General features: G+C 41.2%; 1 protein-coding gene across 7 annotated transcripts in view; it reads right to left on the reverse strand.

Moving 5' to 3' along the window:
• Positions 1-20545, reverse strand: part of rgs3a (regulator of G protein signaling 3a) — a 205048-nt gene that overhangs the window by 51914 nt on the left and 132589 nt on the right. For 6 of the 7 annotated variants that reach the window (XM_033646286.2, XM_033646289.2, XM_033646288.2 and 3 more), the window contains one exon: positions 215-1198. In XM_033646286.2, the coding sequence (XP_033502177.1) occupies positions 215-1198 (984 nt within the window). Of the gene's footprint in view, positions 1-214; positions 1199-18833; positions 18987-20545 lie in introns of those variants that run through there. The other variant, XM_033646293.2, reaches the window with a different exon arrangement.

Below are 20545 nucleotides of genomic sequence, written 5' to 3' on the forward strand. Positions count from 1 at the left end.
GTTAGGAAACACATGGGCAGAGAGCTGTGATCGACATTTAACTCAGTATGTGAGGTAAGACGAAAGCCTGAAATACTCACTATTAAAGAAATCCCAGTATTGGTGTGTGTGTGTGTGTGTGTGTGTGTGTGTGTGTGTTTTATTATCTGTATTTATATATCTTTATTCCTGCATGACTCAGTATACAGTATTATTTCAGTGTGACGCTGCTTACCTTCCTCCCAGCAAACAGCATACACAGCTGATGCATGGAGCCTCCATTCTTCGTCAGCTCTTTCTTCAGGGTTTTGGGTGATGGGAGTGTCCAGCCGCCCTTGTGGTGCCCTCCTGCCGCCTCCAAGCAGTTGATGGCGTTGTCGGAGGTGAAACAAGGCGTGCGGGGGTCTTGCAGGAGGCTCCCCTCACTGTGGGTGCGCCTGCGGAGGGAGTTCTGCACACTGAGCCCCCCTCCTCCATGCTTCTCACAGGTGGCACCCTCCACCATGCTGCGGCGCTTGCTGTCGCTGCGCTGCAGGTATGCATCGTCACTGTCGTCTTCATCGTCCTCTTCCTCAGACTCCTCGTCTTCATCTTCATCGTACTCTTCCTCGTCAGTGTTGGGTGAGGAGAGGGCATCTGCGCTAAACGAGCGATCAAGGCGCAGCTCAGGGATGACAAATGAGGACGAGGAAGACGAGGGTGGAGCGTTGGTGTCAGGTGGCTCCGAGGCGTTGTCCTCATCTGTGTTTGATACCACCAGGTTCAAGTTGCCTTCCTCTTCATTCCTCTCTCCCTCTTCTTCTCCTTCTTGTTCTTCTTTCTCTTCCCCTTCACTTCCTGCACTCTTTCTGCTGGCCCCATCCTCCTCCTCTTCCTCTTTCCGGCTCTCCAAAGTATTCACCTCTCTCCAGAGCTCCATCTCATTCCCCTCCATACTCTTCCAATCCTCACCCTCAGTGGAAGGAGGTGGTGTAGGAGGTACCTTGTGTCGCTCCTCAGATCCCATCAGACCCCCGAGAGGCATGTAGATCTCATCCAAAGGGGTGAGAGGCTCTGAGGGGTGAGGGCTGCCCAGGGTTGGGGGCTCTGAGGGACTGGAGGGATATAGGCTGCTTTCCTCACCTTCCGAGTTGCGGGGGGGCAGGTGGAGACACACACCTCCTCGATCTCCTACTCCGCCCAGCTCACAGGAAGGGGTATCAACCTTAGGCTCCAACATCTAGAAGAAGGGACAGAGTAACACAGGAGGGGGGAACAGTTAGTTAAAACAGTTGGGACAATTAATGCACTGTCTGCATATGTAAATCTGACAAGTATAACTCGGCATGATTATCATTTTCTTCGCTGCCTCTTATCACAGCTGTTTCATTTGCGGTCATTGAATATGGTTTTGAAATATCTCTGTCAAGCTAGATGTTGGTGTGAGCGAGCTGTACTGCCAGGATCAGACGAGATGATATTTAAGTCTGTTGTTAGATTAAGTGATGACAGCACACAGTCTTTCATGGCCTGCAAGCTCGGACAGGAGGGGCCAGAGCTGGACTTCCTGGATCTGGAATGTCTACAACCATGGCATCATGTAGCACGCCATGCATGTTGAACTAGTTAAATGACAGGTTAAGAATTATGACATGCTGGTCTTTCCATCAGGCCCTAATGAGGCATTGAAGAGGCATAGTAAGATGTATTTTACTACGCAGTATAAAACAACTATATTTTTGTTCCCAATACTATTTTTCATTCATAAGAAAAAGGTTGAGCTGTTAGAGACCACAGTGTGATATCAGTGCCAGATCTTATTGAGATATATTTCTGTTTTGTTGTTATAGCTACTCTACCATACTGATGCTTGCTGCACTGATTCAGTCAAACTAAAAACAAGCTGAACCTCGGGCAGAAATTGAGGAGATTACTGCTACAAAGTGTTAGCCACCCATCTGTTCACCCACCCATCTCCTCTCTGATATGCTCCTGTCATTTCAAAATGATGTAAAATTCTCTCTAGCCCAAATCACCAAACACATACGAGCCCACTACTGCCTGCAACCACTTCCCAGGGCTTAACACAATATCACACACAAAATACACTGTCTGCCCTCTCCTCTGCCTTTAGTAATCTATCTACAGTGTATTGCCTCCTTCCCAAAATGCTGCTTTAACCTACTGCAGCCCACAGAGCCCTCAGTGGGTGGATTATTATAAATGCATTTTGAGTGGGCCAACAATGTTCAAACCCACAGAACTGTATTTCAAATTTGACTAAAGATCACAAAAGTTGCGCAATATGTAAATCTGACTTACGGAAATATTTAGAAAGTTATGAACAAAACTTTTTTTCCACTCGATATAATGATGCTGCCAACTTAGTTTTCTTTCTCAAAATAAAATAGGCATCATTACAGCTAAAAATAGGATTGGGCTTGGCTGCTGTGACTCAGAGGTAAAGTGGCTGTACACTAATGGGAGGATCGGCGGTAAAGTATCCTTGGACAAGATACTGAACCCCAAATTGCTCCCGATGGCTGTGCCATTGGTGTGTGAGTGCGAGTGAATGGTTACAGAGTAGCAGTTGGCACCTTGTGGCCTCTGTCACCAGTGTGTGAATGTGTGAATCTGACATGTAGTGTAAAAGCGCCTTGAGTGGTCCGAAGACTAGAAAAGCGCTCTACAAGTGCAGTCCATTTATAACTTACAACAAATAGTTCCAGAGTATAGTGACATTATTACCCAGTGTGGATGAAAAAAATGTTTTTCTTATTTTGAATCAAAGGCAGACTTAAAGAGTACACGTGTGTTCAATCAACTGTGTATTGATATACATATAGATGTCATAGTATAAACTTGTTAATTTTGGTACCAGCATATTTTTATAAAAGGAGCTCAGAAACTTATCAGCATGTTCTTATCAACAGCTGTAGCTATTCAACATGCTCTGGCTGTGTTTCAGTAAACATGGCTTAAAGGAGAATATGAAGAAACCACAAGACACAAAACTTTCAACAGAGACTACGCTGGTTCAGTGTAGTTTCTCTGTTGTAGTTACAACATAAATGGGTTGAGGTGGGTTGAAAATCAACCTCAGCTACAGCTTCACCACAGGAAGTTGCTTGTGGGCCAAAACATAAAAAACCCAGAAACTCCCTGTGTGAAAATTTGTTTTAACCACTGACTATCAATGTAATAATATGCACTTTTGAATGTTAGTCATAAAGCACACAGAGGTTGAAAATATAAGCTCTGCTGCTGTTGTGTGGTGGCATGGTATTTGCTTAAATTGGACCTATTATGCTTTCCTTATTTTCTGTCATAAGTATAATATTATAATGTCAGGTGCTTACAGTCATTCCTCGGCTGGAGGTACACTGCTACATGTAGCTACATGCTAATGTCAGGGAAACATGCAAACTTGGTTTCTGATGTTGTAAATATCTTCCAGATTTCTGATCATAGTCCTGCTGGAACATGCCCGGTTGTGTTTAGAAGCCAAATATTTTTTTTATTTGTAACAGAAGACAATGCCACTATACTCCATTACAGTCATTCCTTGGCTGAAAGCACACTGCTACTTGTAGCTACATGCTAATGTCAGGGAAACATGCGATCTTGGTTTCTGATGTTGTAGATTTCTTTCAGATTTCTGATCATAGCCCTGCTTGTGCTTAGAAGTTTTTATTGGTGTTTTTTCACAGTAGAAAGTGTTGCTATTCTCTGTTACAGTCATTCCCAGCTGCAAAGATGGTGCAGAGACACCATGACCCGCAAATGCTGACCAATCAGAGCAGACTGGACTTTTTCAGAGGGGTGGCTTAAAGAGGCAGGAACTAAAATGGAGTGTCTCGGTGTGTCAGTATGAGGAAAATGTGTCTTTTGATCATTAAAGCATGTAAACATGTTCTAGTAGAAACCCAAAATGCAAGTATGAACCTGGGAATGAGAATAATAGGTCCCTTTTTAAGCAGAGAAAGACCATGTTCAGCTGTTAAAGTTGCTATCTCAGGTAGTTTCAATCAGTCGAGTCTGTTAGGGGTAGAAACCAACTCATCTTACTGTAAAAACAACAGACAGACACAAATCTGCCTTCCTTTTGTTCCCTTCAGCTAACTAAACCCAGTGTGCAGCTTAAAGGAGATGAGAAGCAAACAAAACCAGCAATAATTAGTTATTGACATGTGTAATTAAGCAGGTCTATAGAGCGATCTAAACATGGATATCTGACATAAATGTGAACTTAAATATAGTCCATTAAAACATTCATGGGGGTATTTGTAAAATCAAAGTCTTTAACTCAGTCTACAAAATCAATTCTACTTTCTTTGAGTCTGCTGCAAATCTTGTGAAGGGCCTCATTGTGCTGGTCAAGTTAACCCATGATGCAGTCACAAGACGCTCTGCTCTAATTGGAGATAATGCTGCCTCCTCTCAGACAGCTCTCATGATATTTCACAAGCTGTTTGTGTGCTTTTGCAGCTCAAATTAGTCTCCCCAGATACTGTTGCCCTGGTTGTACTCATCTCTAAACTTTCGACCTGTATTCATGAACTCTGCAAATAGCTTATAGAACTTTGGGTCAGGATCAACTCCAAAAAAAAAAATTAACTCCTTAAACAAATGTTGCCCATACTGTCTGAAATTGCAGCTCATATAAATATTGTTTAAGAGTGTGTGCCAAGAATAGAAATCAGTTCATATTACTTTTGTTTTTTAGGGCCCGGACTAGAAGAAGAAAAATGTATGTGATTATTTGTATATTGAATGGTGTGAACTTTGATCTGTATACATAGGCACAATCTGAATACAGTATGTCTGGATAGAGGACACAGAGGTCTGGAATTAAGGTCGCTGAGTTTCCTGCAACAACGTGACCTCAAATATTTGAAATATAGGCTGCGGGGAACCTCAAGGCTCTGTTCTGAATCAATTTCTTTTTTTCTGTGTACACATATCACTCACTGAAACTATCTGCAAATCTGAAATTTGAATAACTTCTCGCAATCCTTTACATTTGATGTGTTGTATGAGCCTTGGATGTTACAAAAATGCTCATATGGTTTAATGTTGCAAAGTATGAGGGGTAAAATTAAAAGCAGGTACCTGATAAAAATGGAGGTAATGAAAGAGCATGCAAATTGAAAAATTGCGCCGAACAAATGGATGTAAAATAAAAAATAAATTCATTAGTAATTTGATTAATTTAAGGCTGATTTGATTAAAGCTGTTGTGATATTCGGGGCGTCGGTAGCTTAGTGGATAGTGCCGGCGCCCCATGTACAGTGGCAAGAAAAAGTATGTGAACCTTTTGGAATGTCATGGTTTTCTGAATAAATTTGTCATAAAATGTGATCTGATCTTCATCTAAGTCAAGGGTATTGACAAATATAATGTGTCTAAAATAATAACACACAAAAAAACCTGATCTTTCATGTCTTTATTGAACACACTCATTCAACATTCAAAATGGCAGTGGAAAAAGTAAGTGAACCCTATTAGTGAATATAATAACTGGTTGACCCCCCCTTGGCAGCAATAACTTCAACCAGGCGCTTCCTGTAGCTGTGGATCAGACCTGCACATCGTTGAGGAGGAATTTTAGCCCATTCTTCCTGGCAGAACTGCTTTAGCTCTGTCAAATTCTTTGGACGTCTCATGTGTATGGCTCTCTTCAAGTCATTCCATAGCATCTCTATTGGGTTGAGGTCTGGGCTCTGACTTGGCCACTCCAAAAGGCGGATTTTGTTTTTCTGATGCCATTCTGTTGTGGATTTGCTCCGGTGTTTTGGGTCGTTGTCCTGTTGCATCACCCATCCATCTTCTACACAGTTTCAGCTGACGTACAGACATTCTCAGATTATCCTGAAGAATTGTCTGATAAAGTTGGGAATTCATCTTCCCCTCAATGACTGCAAGCTGGCCAGGCCCTGATGCAGCAAAGCAGGCCCAAATCATGATGTTTCCTCCACCATACTTTACAGCTGGGATGATGTTTTCATGATGATATGCCGTGCCCTTTCTACGCCAGATGTAGTGCTGTGTGTTTTTTCCAAATAGTTCAATCTTAGTTTCATCACTCCACAAAACATTTTGCCAATACCGCTGTGGAGTGTCAATGTGCTCTTTTGCAAACTTCAGGCGTGCAGCAATGTTCTTTTTAGTAAGCAGTGGCTTCCTTTGTGGTGTCCTGCCGTAGATACCCTGCTTGTTCAATGTTTTACGTATTGTAGACTCGTGAACAGAGATGTTAGCCAGTTCCAGTGATGCGTTCAAATCTCTGGCTGTCATTCGGGGTTGTTTCTTTACCTCATTGATGAGTCTTCGTTGTGCTCTCTGTGTCATTTTGACTGGGCATCCACTTCTTGGTAGAGTAGCAACAGTCCCAAAGTGTCTCCATTTGTAGATTGTTTGCCTAACTGTAGACTGGTGAATTTCTAAAGTCTTTGAAATCACGTTGTAACCCTTGCCAGCTTTATGTAAATCAACAATTCTTGATCGTAGATCCTCTGAAAGCTCTTTTTGGCGAGGCATGGCTCACATAAGCATGTTCTTCTTGTGCAGAACAAACTCCAAAAGTTTGAGGGGTTTTTATAAGTCAAAGTAGCTGTAGTCCACACCTCCAAACTCATTGTCTTAACGAGACTCCAGGTGTGCTAAAACCTGACTCCAATTAGCTTTTTTGAGGTCATTAACTCAAGGGTTCACATATTTTTTCCACAAGCACTCTGAGGTTTTTTTTTGGTTATTCTCAATAAAGACATGAAAGATCAATTTTTTTGTGGTATTATTTTAGACACATTATATTTGTCAATACCCTTGACTTGGATGAATATCAGATCACATTTTATGACAAATTTATTCAGAAAACCATGACATTCCAAAAGGTTCACATACTTTTTCTTGCCACTGTATAGAGGCGATGCCTTGCTGCAGCGGTCGCAAGTTCAACTCTGGCTTGCAACCCTTTGCTGCATGTCATCTCCCCATTCTCTCTGTCTCCCCATTTCACACTGTCCTGTATATTAAAAGGCAAAAAGCCCAAAAAATAATCTTAAAGGGCCAGTGTGTAAAATGGGTTGAAAACCGTTGAAAACAGTGACATCAGTGGCCAAATTCTAGATTGGAGGGCTCACTCGCTCACCCCTCCCGTCGGGTAAATGACGGTGGCCTCGTAGGGACAAAAAGCCTTGCGCACGAGTTTTTCAGGAGTAGGTCTATCTAATGACGAGGTGAATGTTTATTTAGAAATCTAAACCATGTTACGATATTGTAATGAATCCCTCATGAGCAGGAGACCAGAGGAGCATTCGGGGAAAAGGCCAGTTTATTTGAGCACTCCAAAAACTCCGGTAACACTCCAGGGGGTAAAAGACTCCGTCCCAAACTCTGACTCTTCTGGCGTAACACACACACTTCATAACTTTACACACATACTCGTTTACCATTCCGAGTGGGGACCCCCCTCCCCTCTCTGCTCCGCCAATCTCCAGCCCGCACACTGACTGACAGCGTAGCCGGTAAACAGAGCTCAGCTGTTTATTTAGCCTAGCAATATGTCCGGACTATAGTAGCTGCAATAGACGACTTTGAACGCGATTTTGAAGAGTTTCTTGTAGCGGACACAGACCCAGAGCCATACCTGTTTGAGCCAGAGCATACAGATGAGGAACTCCATGTGTTTGATGCTGAGCGGGCGAGAAGAGAGGCTGAATGCACAGAATGGGATTTGGTGCTACTGCTGCCATCATTGGGGAGATATATCATCAGGAGGAAAAGCGCCGCAGAGAGTGCATCACAAGGAGTGAAGTTGCGTCTTCTTTTCCTCGCAGATGACGGTTCGGGTTCATTCTCTCCTGTTGCGCGGTAAGTGTGGTCCATTCGCAAACTTTATAACTAAAAAAACTTTCCACTACTCTCTATCGACGAACTACTAACACTCTCTGCTGTTTCCTCCTCCTTCTTCCTTCCTTCCGCTGTCTTCGTTGGTTTATTTATACACGCGAAACGCGTTCTCTGGCTGGCTGGATTGTCCGCTCGGTCTGCCGTACATACATGGCGGCGCAAGATGGCGACCTCTCTAAAGCAAGGCCCTTGCTATATATACTGTATATATAAAAGCATAATTATAAGGCTACGAAAACCAAACAAATTTTATTTTATAGCGATTATACACTTATATAAACATATTAATGGGTAGAATATTCAGATTCAGATTCAGATTGACAATAAAACATGCCAAATATTACACACTGGCCCTTTAAAAAAAAAAAAGCTGTTGTGATATTATGAAGACAGAGTCATGTTTCATTATTTTCCCCATCTTACTTTCATCATTCAAAACACAAAATGCCATATATGAATTAAGGAAAGTAGCCTCAAGGGTGGGAGTAACAAAAAATAATTTAAAAAAAGTGAAAGTGATGAAAATGCTTCTGAATTAATAACAGAAGGGATGAAATCTGTGTGCCTGTTTTAATCAAGTTAGCTTTAAATAAATCACTTGATAATTTATCACTCTATTTTTTAATTATACATCAATTTTTACCACATTTTCATCACCTCCATTTTTACCAATAGTTGTTGCTTCCACCCCTTAAAGCAGAGGTGTCCAAACCTTTTTGAATGGGTGCCAGATTAGATAACGTGAAAATACCAGGGGGTCAGCTGCTTCTCACATCATATGAATTATTAAAGAGCAAACAAAAAGACCACATACTATGACACAAATGCAACTGTTTCACCAACTATTCAACTTTCCATCGTTGTTGAAAGTGGTGGCCCTCGCTGACAACTTCACTCTTTTTGCTGTGGCCATGTCTGCTACCTTGCAGGAAATGTCTGCTGTTAGGTAATCATTAGTTTAGTTTAGTCTGTTTTTGAAAACACATTGGTTCCGCCTGCGTAGTTCCTACTCTGTGCATGAAACTGTATGATAGTCATGCCATTGTAAGGTGAACAGAAAAAAACAATATGTTCTTGCTTAATTAATCAATATTGTGTGGCGGGCAACATATATTTTGAAAGTCGAGTGTTAAGCAGTCGAGATGACAGTCAGCACCTCCACGTGTGACGGCATAGTTATCTGCCAAAAAAACGTTGGATTGCCCTATCGGGGTTGGGAGTGAGTTGCTGCCCCAAGCAAAGGAGATATATGGAGTGTAAAGTCGACAGGGTGATTTGTGTAGCACCAGCAGTAATGCAGGCCTTTTGGGACTGCTGTAGAGGAAGCGAAGCCTGAAGGCAAAGCTTTCAATTTACCAGTCAATATACAATCCAATCCACACCTATGGTCACAAGTGCTTGGTAGTGACCTTAACTGAAATTGGGGTAACGGACAGACATCAGACATCCAGACGGAGCTGGAAGACACACTGCTCCCCGCGTCAAAACGAGCCAGCTGAGGTGGTTTGGGCATATATACATATATGATTATATAGCTCATCTGGTTTGGAACGCCATGGGAATTCCAAGTGGAGCTGAAAGACGTTGCTGAGGAGAGGGACGTCAGGACTACCTTGCTTTGCCTGCTGCTACCACAACCCTGCCCTTGAAAAACGATGTAAACCGGCACCCCCTGATCTATTTTATGTTTCAGGATGTCTCATTATTCTAGATATGGATTTCTCTCTCTCTCTCAGGTAAATCAGACCTTTTGCTTGTACGTTTGTTTGGGTGGTGTCATTTTAATTTACCATTTTCCCAATGTGAAGCCCTTTGAGACGCGAGCAGTGACTCAGGGCTATAAATACAAACTTGACTTGCCTTGATGTTCATGGATATATACAATTGCCCCAAGGTGATCCAGGCCTCTCATTTTCTATTCTAACTCCCTCTTAACCTCCCTGTGATCCTATCTAAATGGCTCACAGTGGTGTTACAACCAAGACAGCAGGGCTTCTTACTGAAGCGCTGGGTGTGTGAGGGGTATTTTTAGAATGAAATGCATTTTCATAAAAGCACCCATGGAGGGAGGTGTAAGTAAAGCCTCTATTTTTACCCCTTTCAGCCCATCCTTTTCCTGTGCTTTCTGTGTTCATGGTGGTCCAAGTCGAAACGGTAAGAAAAACTGTGACTTTTGATTGTTTTATGAAGCTTGTACGAACATTTTGAAACATCATACACATTTATTGAGCTGTCGATCTATTGTATATGTAAGCATTAGACTTACACTGGCAGTCTCGTTTTTCGCAACTTGCCTGACCCTCTTCTCTCTTTGCCTGTCTTACATGCATAAACCCCTGACTGTTGAAGATACAGCTTGAGACACAATGGAGCCACCTGTCCTGTCAGATACACTTGTTCCTCCTCACACTCTCTAAAGTCAGCACACACTCAGAAACACACAAAATCAAGCCTGTCCTTGTGTCCTAGTTTAAAATATGAAAAACACAAGCATATTAACCAACTTTTTCATCTTCAAGGTATTTTCCAATTATGACATTTACTACAATGCATGCACTCTACAGAAGAGAAATGAATAGACACGAGCTAATAGGCAGCGGGCTTGTGTTTATGTGGGTGTTTATGAGCAGACAACAAACGTGCGCTCAAATACAGCTAAAAGTCATCAATTATTCAGCACAATACAATCTCTTGCATTGCCTCAATTAAGCAAGGAAACAAAACCAGCACTAAAAGGCAGGGAGAGTGGGATGCAGTATAAGAGAGTGAATAGATGGAGGAGACAAAGTGGATAAGACAAGCAGAAGGGAGGAGGGGAGTCGGTGAATGGCAGCGACACAGAAATGAGATGAGTAAGTGAAAGAGGGCAGAGAGAAAGAAACAAAACAGGAGAGGAGATCTTGGAAAATGTCCATCTTGGCGTTTTTTTTAAAGACAACAGACCACGGACAGCATTACTGGTCTCATAATGACTTAACAAGCAAATAACTGCCTAACACTAACCCTGCCAGGCAACATTTCAAACAGACACAAGCCATTAAAATAAGTTAGCAAGAATGATGAACAAACTGTGCGAGCATGAGTTTCCAAACGTAATCTTGGAAGTGGAATTGTTTCGTGGTTGAGGGTGAAAACAGCAAAAGATTGGATTCAGCTCACTGAGAAGATGTGATTTAATGCCTTGTTGGCCAGCTACCTCCATGTCTTTGATGAACTAAAACTACACTTCATGATGTTAGAAATAGTGCCAGTTACATATGTTCAAGGTCAGAAGGCAGCCATAATGGCCACTGGCTACATTTTTCTACCACGAGTTAGCATAAGAATTTCACTTTAGTGCATTTTATATATTTTCTTCAATTCTTTATGTGCAATGTGCAGACAACAGGAGACCTTTGTTGTATGCCGTGTCATTTCTCTTGTTGAGCTCTCTACTATCTCCGTTTAAAAAAGGCAAAAATGCCAGATTTTGCACAGACCTTTAGTCCCAAAAAGTTGAATCCTACTGACTTTAGTGATATCCCAACTTGCACAGTAGCACAGTCGGTAGGTTACCATTTGTGGTTCAGAGATTAACACAAAAAAACCCATAAAAACAGTCAAACAAAAGCAAATTTGGCTCTGAAGCTTCATAATAATAATTTAAAAACTATAGAATACCAATGCTTCCATGCAGATCTGACTCTTGCTCACAGGCAAACCATCTGCCACAAATAATGCACAGATGCAAAACACATACGCATGTTTTAGCCTTGGGAGTCTCAATATAGCAACATTTTTAAAGTCCACATGGGCCGTAGAGGGACGCTACCCTTGACCTCATTTCCTGCATTCTGTGACTTGTTCATGTGCAGCTAACTACAGCGACAGAGTTCAGAAACTACATCCAGATATTCAGAATACCACACACTGTTTTATTTCATTCAATTACATGTCAGCCAGTACTAAACATCACAGGGATAGAAATTGTATTGCACATGCACTACAGGATCTAATGGTCTTACTCCAGCTGCCTGGTGTTTTTTACAAAAAGCACACCTCCTCTTTTAACACTATCTATTAGAAGTTAAACCTTCCAGTGATACCTGCTAAATTACTCATTCATGACTCATGGTGTTACTGTGTTGACTGAGGGGGAAAGAAACAGTGAGGAAACCAGTTGAGAGCAGTGGATACCCCAAAAGTCCAATTTCCAAAATATCTCCCAGAATAAATGAAGACTGACAAAAATGACCTTCATTTGGCAAAAAAAAACAAATCTTGTTCTGAAGGCCTAAATTTATGAAGGTCAAAATCTTCTCATAAAGATACACACACACACACATACGCTCATGGACTCTGTCCCATAGTTACCATGGCAATGAGAGACCCATCCCAAGGGAGCAGCTGTGCTGTGCATTATCCAAAAGCAAAAGATGCACCTATGAACTCCATCATCATAGCCCCCCCCCCCTTCTCAATTTCAAGGTGCAATCTTTCATCTTTATCTCTTTCCTCCCCTCTCCTCCTTTCTTCTGTCTCTATTTAATTTCCTGTGTCCTGGTTGTTTTTTAGTAAGACATTACATTAAGGAGCATTAAAGTCTCCCCCTGCTCCACTGTATTTAGTTTAATATTAATGGTTTAATGTTTCCACCATTACACTTGCCAAATCCACCTGAAACCTCAATAAATCAACCTCGACTCAATTAGCAATGCTGTTAAAAAACACAAAACAAAAGGCTGTCGTTTCCCCTCCCTCTTTGCCACTCCCTCTGTCTCCGCTCACCTGCATGGTGGATGTGTGTGACAGCAAGTTGGCTAGCAGGATATGTCAGTGATGCAACTCCACCCAATCAGTCTGCATTACTCTTGTTTACTGCCCTTTATTTGTTTACTTTACTCACTGACTTATCTTATTTATTTGCTTCGAAGGACATGTCAGGTCAGTGAAGTGTAGAGAAGACTTCATAGCTCAGAGAGAAAACATAAAATGGACGTAGTGAGAACAAGAGGAACAAAGTTAATTAAACTGGGCGCTGTCACTCTTATTCTCCTTTTACTTTTTATTGACACTGACAGATGAGAAAAGTATTCTCTACTTGTTTCTGATTAAAAGTACATTTTGTTCTGACCCATTTATTACAACTAGAACATACTTGGCATTACAATGGCAATCTTCCAAAGAAAGTGGTTTAGATTTGTACATTAACCATGCTTTTTTCATCCAGTTTGTAACATAGACTGTATGATGAAGATGGATAACATGACAGCTTCCCAAAAGTGAAGCCAAAACATCTCTATCACCCCCTGATGGCTAACTGCAGTACAGGTCATAAATTCCTTCCCCTCTCCATGTTAGTAGATGGGACATGGGCCAAACTAAAAACTCAAAGTACACGTTAGATAAATTTTTCCCAAAGGTTTCTGTTACTTCAGGTAGCTCTGAACACCCTGATGTTTGTTCAGTGGTGCTGTTTGTAATTGATTGGATGGTGGTAATTAAATGCCGCAGACTCTGGCTCTAAATGATGTCACCAGTGCAAGATGCCAGCAGCACTGTCCTGAATAATTTGGCTTCATTTCTGTACAGTGAAAGGAAATGGAGACACGCTGTCCAACTTTATGTAAAGTCATTGGTTTGTCATAGCTAATTTACCTTGCATGGAGGCCCTCCTTTGTGCTTACACAAGGATGTGATCCCTCAACTGCTTCCCACCCACAAACCCTGTAAACTGTGTTTAAAAAGTGCCAGACCCCTCTGTTTTAGATTGTTTCATACATTTTTCCTGCTTACCTGGCTTTTAATTATGTGGTGAAATGAATGGCAGATGTGAGAGTAAAACATGGATTCCCTCACACTTACATCTTTATTTTATGCAAAACTCAGATCCTTTACTAAAGGTATAAGCATCAATACACTACAAAGATACTCCATTATAAGTAAAAGCCCTGCTTTCAAATTGATATTTCAGTAAATTTACAGAAGTATTATAGGCAAAATGCAGGAGAAGAGTTGTATTACATTACTGGAAAATGCTTGACACAACCAAGTAGCAATTAAGTATGTACAATAAAATCTTATACTACGAAGCTGAAAATAGCTGGAAGATCAAAGCAGTGGAGTGAACTATCCAATATGAATCAAATGAATATCTCAGAAAATCAATATCATTAGAAAGAGGGAAAAAACAAAACAGATTAAAGAGATGAGGAAGGATAAAGAAGGTGAAAAGAAATATAATAACAAAAATAAGGTACTAGGTCTTTTCCTGTGCCCTAACATCTCAGGGCACAAAACAAGGCATTCAAAGAAAAATCATCAGTGCCTGTTATTTGGAAGCATGTCTCCGTGTAAAATCATTCATTTTGGAGACAATGAGCCTCCTTGTTGGTGTGATGCTGCTTGATATCTCCCTCAGTAGCAATACCAAACTCGTTTTCTACGGTACTTTGAACCACATTATTGTCCACTTATTCCTTCTCAATACACAGATAGCCTTATTTGTTTATTTGCCGTAATTAAGATCATTTGCTCCAAACCTACATCACCGGTTGTTTCATCAACTTACGCAATTTCTACATTCCTGCAATCACACATCCTGTCTAATCTGGGAGGTGTATATACTGTATGTTGATATGCTTAACATGCAGAATCTGATATGATAATCACCCAGTGTGTGTACAACTGACAGGAAGGCAACCCGCAAGGTTGTGTGTGTATCTATGAGTGCATGTCCACGCCAACTACATATATATTAGACATGTTTTGACATTTCTTTTCAGAACAATATGTGGTCTCAAGATTTAAGAGCCATTATTGCTGTGCGTAATACCAATAACTCATTAAGGGGCCAGGCCATATAGATGATCAATCTCTGAATGGCCTCATTACATGCACCGCAATGCACTGGCCTCTTTTGCCCTCCATTTCACTGAGGGACAAGTGATGAGGCGGTAATAGTCGTTTATCTGTCAGACCCCTCCATTGTGAAAGAAAACCGAAAATGGAAAAGGGAGTGAGGGAGTGATGAAAGGGTCTGTAGATCAAAAGAAACACCAGGAGGACAAGATGTCAGGTGGACACTGGGGATATAAAAGTACATCTTTATACCTGAATAATGAAAAATATGGTATCAAAGGACTACAGGTTTACGGAAGTAATAAAAATGACGTGTGACTGACTGACCCAGACAAGTGGGCTGACTGATCCACTGTGGTTGGATATTACATCTTTCGGCACTTTTGGTCCAGTCCATTCTAAGTTTACCTAAGCCCCGCCCCTTTGTGGTGACATTTGGAGAAATTGTGGAGTAGGGCAAGATGTACAAACAAAAAGAAGAAAACTTGAGGCAGTGCTGCAAAGCTAAAAGAGAAGAGGTTGAAGTCCCTTATGGCTGATGCAGTCAAATGTTTTAAAATAACCAATTGTCCATTTGATGCCATTGCCAGTAAATCCCTACAGCCTAGCGAGCCTGCAAGCATTGGCAGCAGAGAGGAGAGAGACCAGAGACTACGGCCCAGTGAGCCCAGCGATACCAGTTCAGCTGTTAGTCAAGGTTTTGCAACTGAAGCGGTAAGACAGAAGATAAAAGGGATAAGATAAGCAAGGATTAGGTTTGGCTTTTTAGATATTTCTGATGCCTTTGGGCAGAACATTTGAAAAAGGTTGACATGTTGAACACATTGTTATACATGAATAGTTATGATTATTGACAAGTAAGTGCTTCGCCTTAATAAATTACAGATTCACCATCAATATGGACCATTTTTTTCTTGGATAAGAATTTAATAAAAGAACAAAGCTAACAAAAATGATAAATGTTGGGAGTGTATTTCTTAAACTGCTGTATTGTCCAACTGGAATTAATATTTAACAAGTGTTATATGGCATTATTAATACATTAATATTGTACATTACACTATTATATCAAAGCAGAACTATACCCATTTTCTCATTCAAAAATCCAAAAACTAGAGTGCTAAAACTTGATGAGATGACAGGGAGCACCCAGGGGAATCTTCTAAGTGTATGGGTACATTTCCTGTATCAGAACTGAGAACACTACAATAGGACAAAGCTCATTTGGGAATAAAAAAGACAAAGAAATCAAACTGTGAGTCCACAAAATCAGTCTTTATTGTCTATGGAGCAGCTTGGGACTTTATGCTTGATAATATCATACATGTGAGACTTGCTAATGTATTATATTTTTTATTTAATGGTATTCTCTTATATTAATATACAAATTTAAGTAATTATTCATCCAGGTTGAAGATAGAGCATCTGCAGTGGACAGATTTGAGCCAGAGCCAGGATGGCTGTCCCACTGTGTCAATATGTGCTCCTTCTAGCCAGCCTCCTCCGAACAACAACATGTTCTACTTTACATCTATTTTCCCAAAGTTATTATTATAAATATTGTGTGCGTGTGTTATGGGGGGAAGCAATTTTCATTCCCAGTCCATCCCCAAGTGACTCAGTGAGTTAAACCTCGAAACATGTCGAATGCAATTTATTAGCATGAAGCCTATTCTCGGTAATATTTCAGCTTATACTGGGAGCTTGTGATGCAGCGTTCCTGTAGGTGTCCATATCTGTGTTTAAGTTTTAGTCATGACATTACAGTCTAACTCATTTAAAGAATAACATGGTGCACTGCCACTCCAAAACATTTGGGAGAATGAAGATGAAGATTCATTCTCTCACAGAAACCAGGCACAGGCCCTAACAGCGGGAGAGGGGAGAAATGGGACTGGGATGGGGTTTTTTTGGGGGGGGGAGTGTGAGTTTCACATCCAAAGATGCAAAGGCATTATTGATAGAAGCTGAGGGTTCAGAGAGAAAATGTCATTGACGTAACTTGCCCCGTGACGCCAGGCAGCTGAAGACAATGTGACCACTGAAAAAGACTGGAAAAGGCCTTTATAGAAAGAGCACAGAGAGATTTGTGAGAGTGTGTGTGTGTGTGTGTGTGTGTGTGTGTGTGTGTGTGTGTGTATGTGTGTGTTTGTGTGTGTGTGTGTGTGTGTCTGTGTGAGTAAGAGGATAGTGAGAGAAGATGCATCTATCTTTTGTTTTCTTTGTGTCTTACATTTTGTGTGGGTGCCTGTGTGACAAACACGGGGTTGCGATGTGTGTGTGACATTGTTTTTTTCTCAGGTTAAAACAAATAACAAATGTCTCATTTGTTCAAGCTGTGACTAGCTGCGTAACATCAGCCAATAAATCACATTCAGTCTCGGGTATGTGTGTGTGTTTGCATGTGTGCGCAGCAGAGGGATGGGTCATTGACACTGTCTACTATTGATCAAGGATAAGAGAATGATTGAGGAGAGGAGAGGAGAGGAGTAAAGGAAAGCTGGAATAGGCAGTTTTGTGTGTATGTGACTGGGCAAAAATCCCATTGTAACATTTTAGCATATTGTAATTCAAATGGTCTGGGAGAAAACCAGACTTCTGCACCTCCTCTTGGCTCTGTTTTCAGGCTTTAGGAAATTTAGTCCATGGTGGGAGACTTTGGCCAATCACAGGTCTTAATAGAGAGGGTGCAGATGCAGATGTGCATGCATGTCCCTTAGGTGAAAGTCCAGTTTAATGGTGGAAAATCCTAAAGAAAAGGTTAGATGGACTTGTCAAAAAGAGAGTCTTTAAGAGTCTGATGATAAATGCAATACAACACGTGTCTATTTCGACAAAGTGTTTCAGAGATGGAGAGGAAAAAGTACCCAATAGTTTAGCGTTCTGCTAACTGTAGCCAAAGCCACAATTGTGGCTAATTCAAGTTCATGTTTATGTAGCTAGCTAGAGCCTTAAATCAGAGTATGTCATCTCAAAGTGTTTTACAGGCCCACAAGTTTGCAAAAAAAACGGGACTGTAACTCTCATAGAATTGCTGCTGTATAAATAAATGACTATAGTACTCACATGGGTTACTGTATGAAACGTGCGTACGCCCGTGCTCGTATCATAGTAGGCTTTTTTTTTTAAATACCTTTTCCAGAAAACTGCCACATTCATTCATTCAAACACACACTACCATTTGCTCAAACGCTGTATTATCGATCATCTCCCTACCAACAGGCACAATCACAAACTACATACTACACGCAGATCTAATTCTCTGTCTCCCTCTCTGCCTCTAAACCCCACAATTCCCCTAATGAGGAAAAGAGAAAAGCAATTTTCCCTAGTGTGCTTCCTGTTGTTGTTTTCCCCTCTGGTCCCTCTGTTTTGCTCTCTCCTCTTGTCTCTATCACATTCAGTGTGCCTGTGACATGGTTTAGAGTCTTGTTTTAATGGCTATCTGCCTACCGATCCGCTCTCTTAGCCTCCCTGTTTTTCACCCTTCCACTCCCCAGCCATGTGGAAGGTTAAATCCTATCACTGACACGCAGCTAGAGAAGACACAGCTGAAGTAAACGCACCAAATGGGGGATGTAAACAATCTGTTGTTCAGAAAATACTATCCGCAACTCAACTTGTTTACTAAGAGGCAGGTGACGTTACAGGGGCAATTAGATAAAAGACAGCTATTAAAACTGTGAGAGGAAAAAAAGGAGAAGTGGATTGGATGATAGACAGAATAAAACAGACAGAAAGTAAGAAAATGAAAAGCAAAAACCAAACAGAGGTAGAAATAGTGAGGTTAAATAACTCAAAATAGTGCACAACACTGACACCCAACTCCTCATATGAGCATGTCATAAAGATACCAAGTGATAAATAAGCCTTTATTGCTTTTTCCTATCTTTCCTCCCATCTCTCTGTCTTCTTTCCATCCCCATATGACTAAACCACTCCCTGCCCCCCAGCAGCACAACAATATCAGCTCAACTCAAACTAAACGCATGAATACTCTTAAAAATCTTCTTTCCCCCAAAGCCAAGGGGAAAAGAAGCATAAAATCAATTTGCGTGAAACCTCTTCAAAAAATAAGATGTTTTCCATAAATGAGAAATAAAGTGATGGTACATAAACCCTACCTGGCAAGAGGAAGCAGTTCCAGGTTACAGTCCACTAAAGGCAGATACAGGCACTCCACACATCCCCATTAAAGTGGCCTACTTCCTCTGTCAAACTGTTGTGTGAGTGTTTGTGGCTGGGTAGCTGGGCTGGTGTGTGTGATTCTGTCAGTGTGGGCTAGGCCAACTGAACTGTGCATACACAGAGAGAGAGAAAGAAGGGGGAAGAGAGAGGGGGAGAGAGAGAGAGAGAGAGAGAGAGAGAGAGAGAGAGAGAGAGAGAGAGAGAGAGAGAGAGAGAGAGAGAGAGAGAGCGAATGCCCAAGAGGCTAAGAAGGTAGACTCCCAAGCTGCACAAACAAGTGAGAAGGAAAGAGGGAGAGGAAAGGAGAGAGAGGGAGGAGATTGCGATAATGAGAAGAGACAAATGAGCACTGAGAGCTCACAGAGAAGCATATGCATGTATGTGCGTGCTGCGTTTGTCCACCAAACATACTGACTGGTCTCCATGATTGCAGATGTGTGTCTGTAAATATTGTCTCACACATGTATCCATTTGTGCCTGTACAACACCCCACCTCACACACACACACACCCGCCCTTTATTTCTTTGTGAAGACATTAAGGCACTACACCAGGTCCCACAGGATGCACAAAGCACACAATGGACACATACTCATTGTAAACACACACAAACCCGTGCGGTTCAAGTTTAAATATACACATATATGTTTCCGACATGCAGAATGTAGCTACGAAGTCACATATGAAGCAGGAACAATGCCACATTGTAAAAACCGCCTATCTTAAAAGGAAATGCTCACAATGTTTAACATTATCTCTATATAATGGTGTTTTATTAGCAGCCATTAACACTGAGAGGTCATCTGTGGGTCATCGCAAACTGTCAGTGTGGACAACATCACTACATCACTATACTACCTGGTTTTGTGGACACATTATTAAATTCAGTTCTTTAGAAATTCCTCATTTCTGGCTCTTACTCATTTGTCTTTTGACATTAAAAAGATTTAGCGCATGTCTGTGAGACAAAGTTCCTCACATAGTACACATGAGCAAGACATCGAAATTCATGTGTACATTTATAAAGCCTTGAATGTTCCATATTGCTCAATTGCAATTCATCATGAACTATGGTTCCATTACTTTTTAATTGTTGTTGTCTAGGTCACTGTATAATCAGTATGTATTATGTGGCTATATATAGACATGTTTGCCTTCTGAAATTGACTGAGTCACAGCCTGCCATAATATCCTTGACTTGGATGTCCTCAGTGCACCATTTGTATTCACACAATGCCTCAAAGAGGCAAAGACCTGGATGGACTTCATGAACCCTGCAAGAGAGCTGGAAAATGTTAGCCTGCTTTCATTTAAGCCCGGCTAATGGCAGCTTCTGAGTTCAGCAGCGTGGCTTCTACGGTTGTTCCATACAGGCATTTACATTTCCAGAAGTTACTAAGAGGAAACCAACCAATAAGACAACCAAAGCTCTCAAATCAGCATTGTTTAATGGTGCTTTTAAATAAGCAGCTGGACAATAACTTTGGCTAAGTATAGAAATAATTTAGATGAGGAAATTCAATAAAAGAAGAAGTAAACAGGACCAGGAAGTGTTCAACGCCAACTCTGACTATTAAAGTGTTTTTAAAACTCAAGACACATTTTGGCTGCACTCTTCCAAAGGATGTCCAGTCCTAAAGTGCCTTGTT

This window comes from Epinephelus lanceolatus, chromosome 19 (genome assembly GCF_041903045.1).
Source record: "Epinephelus lanceolatus isolate andai-2023 chromosome 19, ASM4190304v1, whole genome shotgun sequence".
NCBI classification, from domain to species: Eukaryota; Metazoa; Chordata; class Actinopteri; order Perciformes; family Serranidae; genus Epinephelus; species Epinephelus lanceolatus.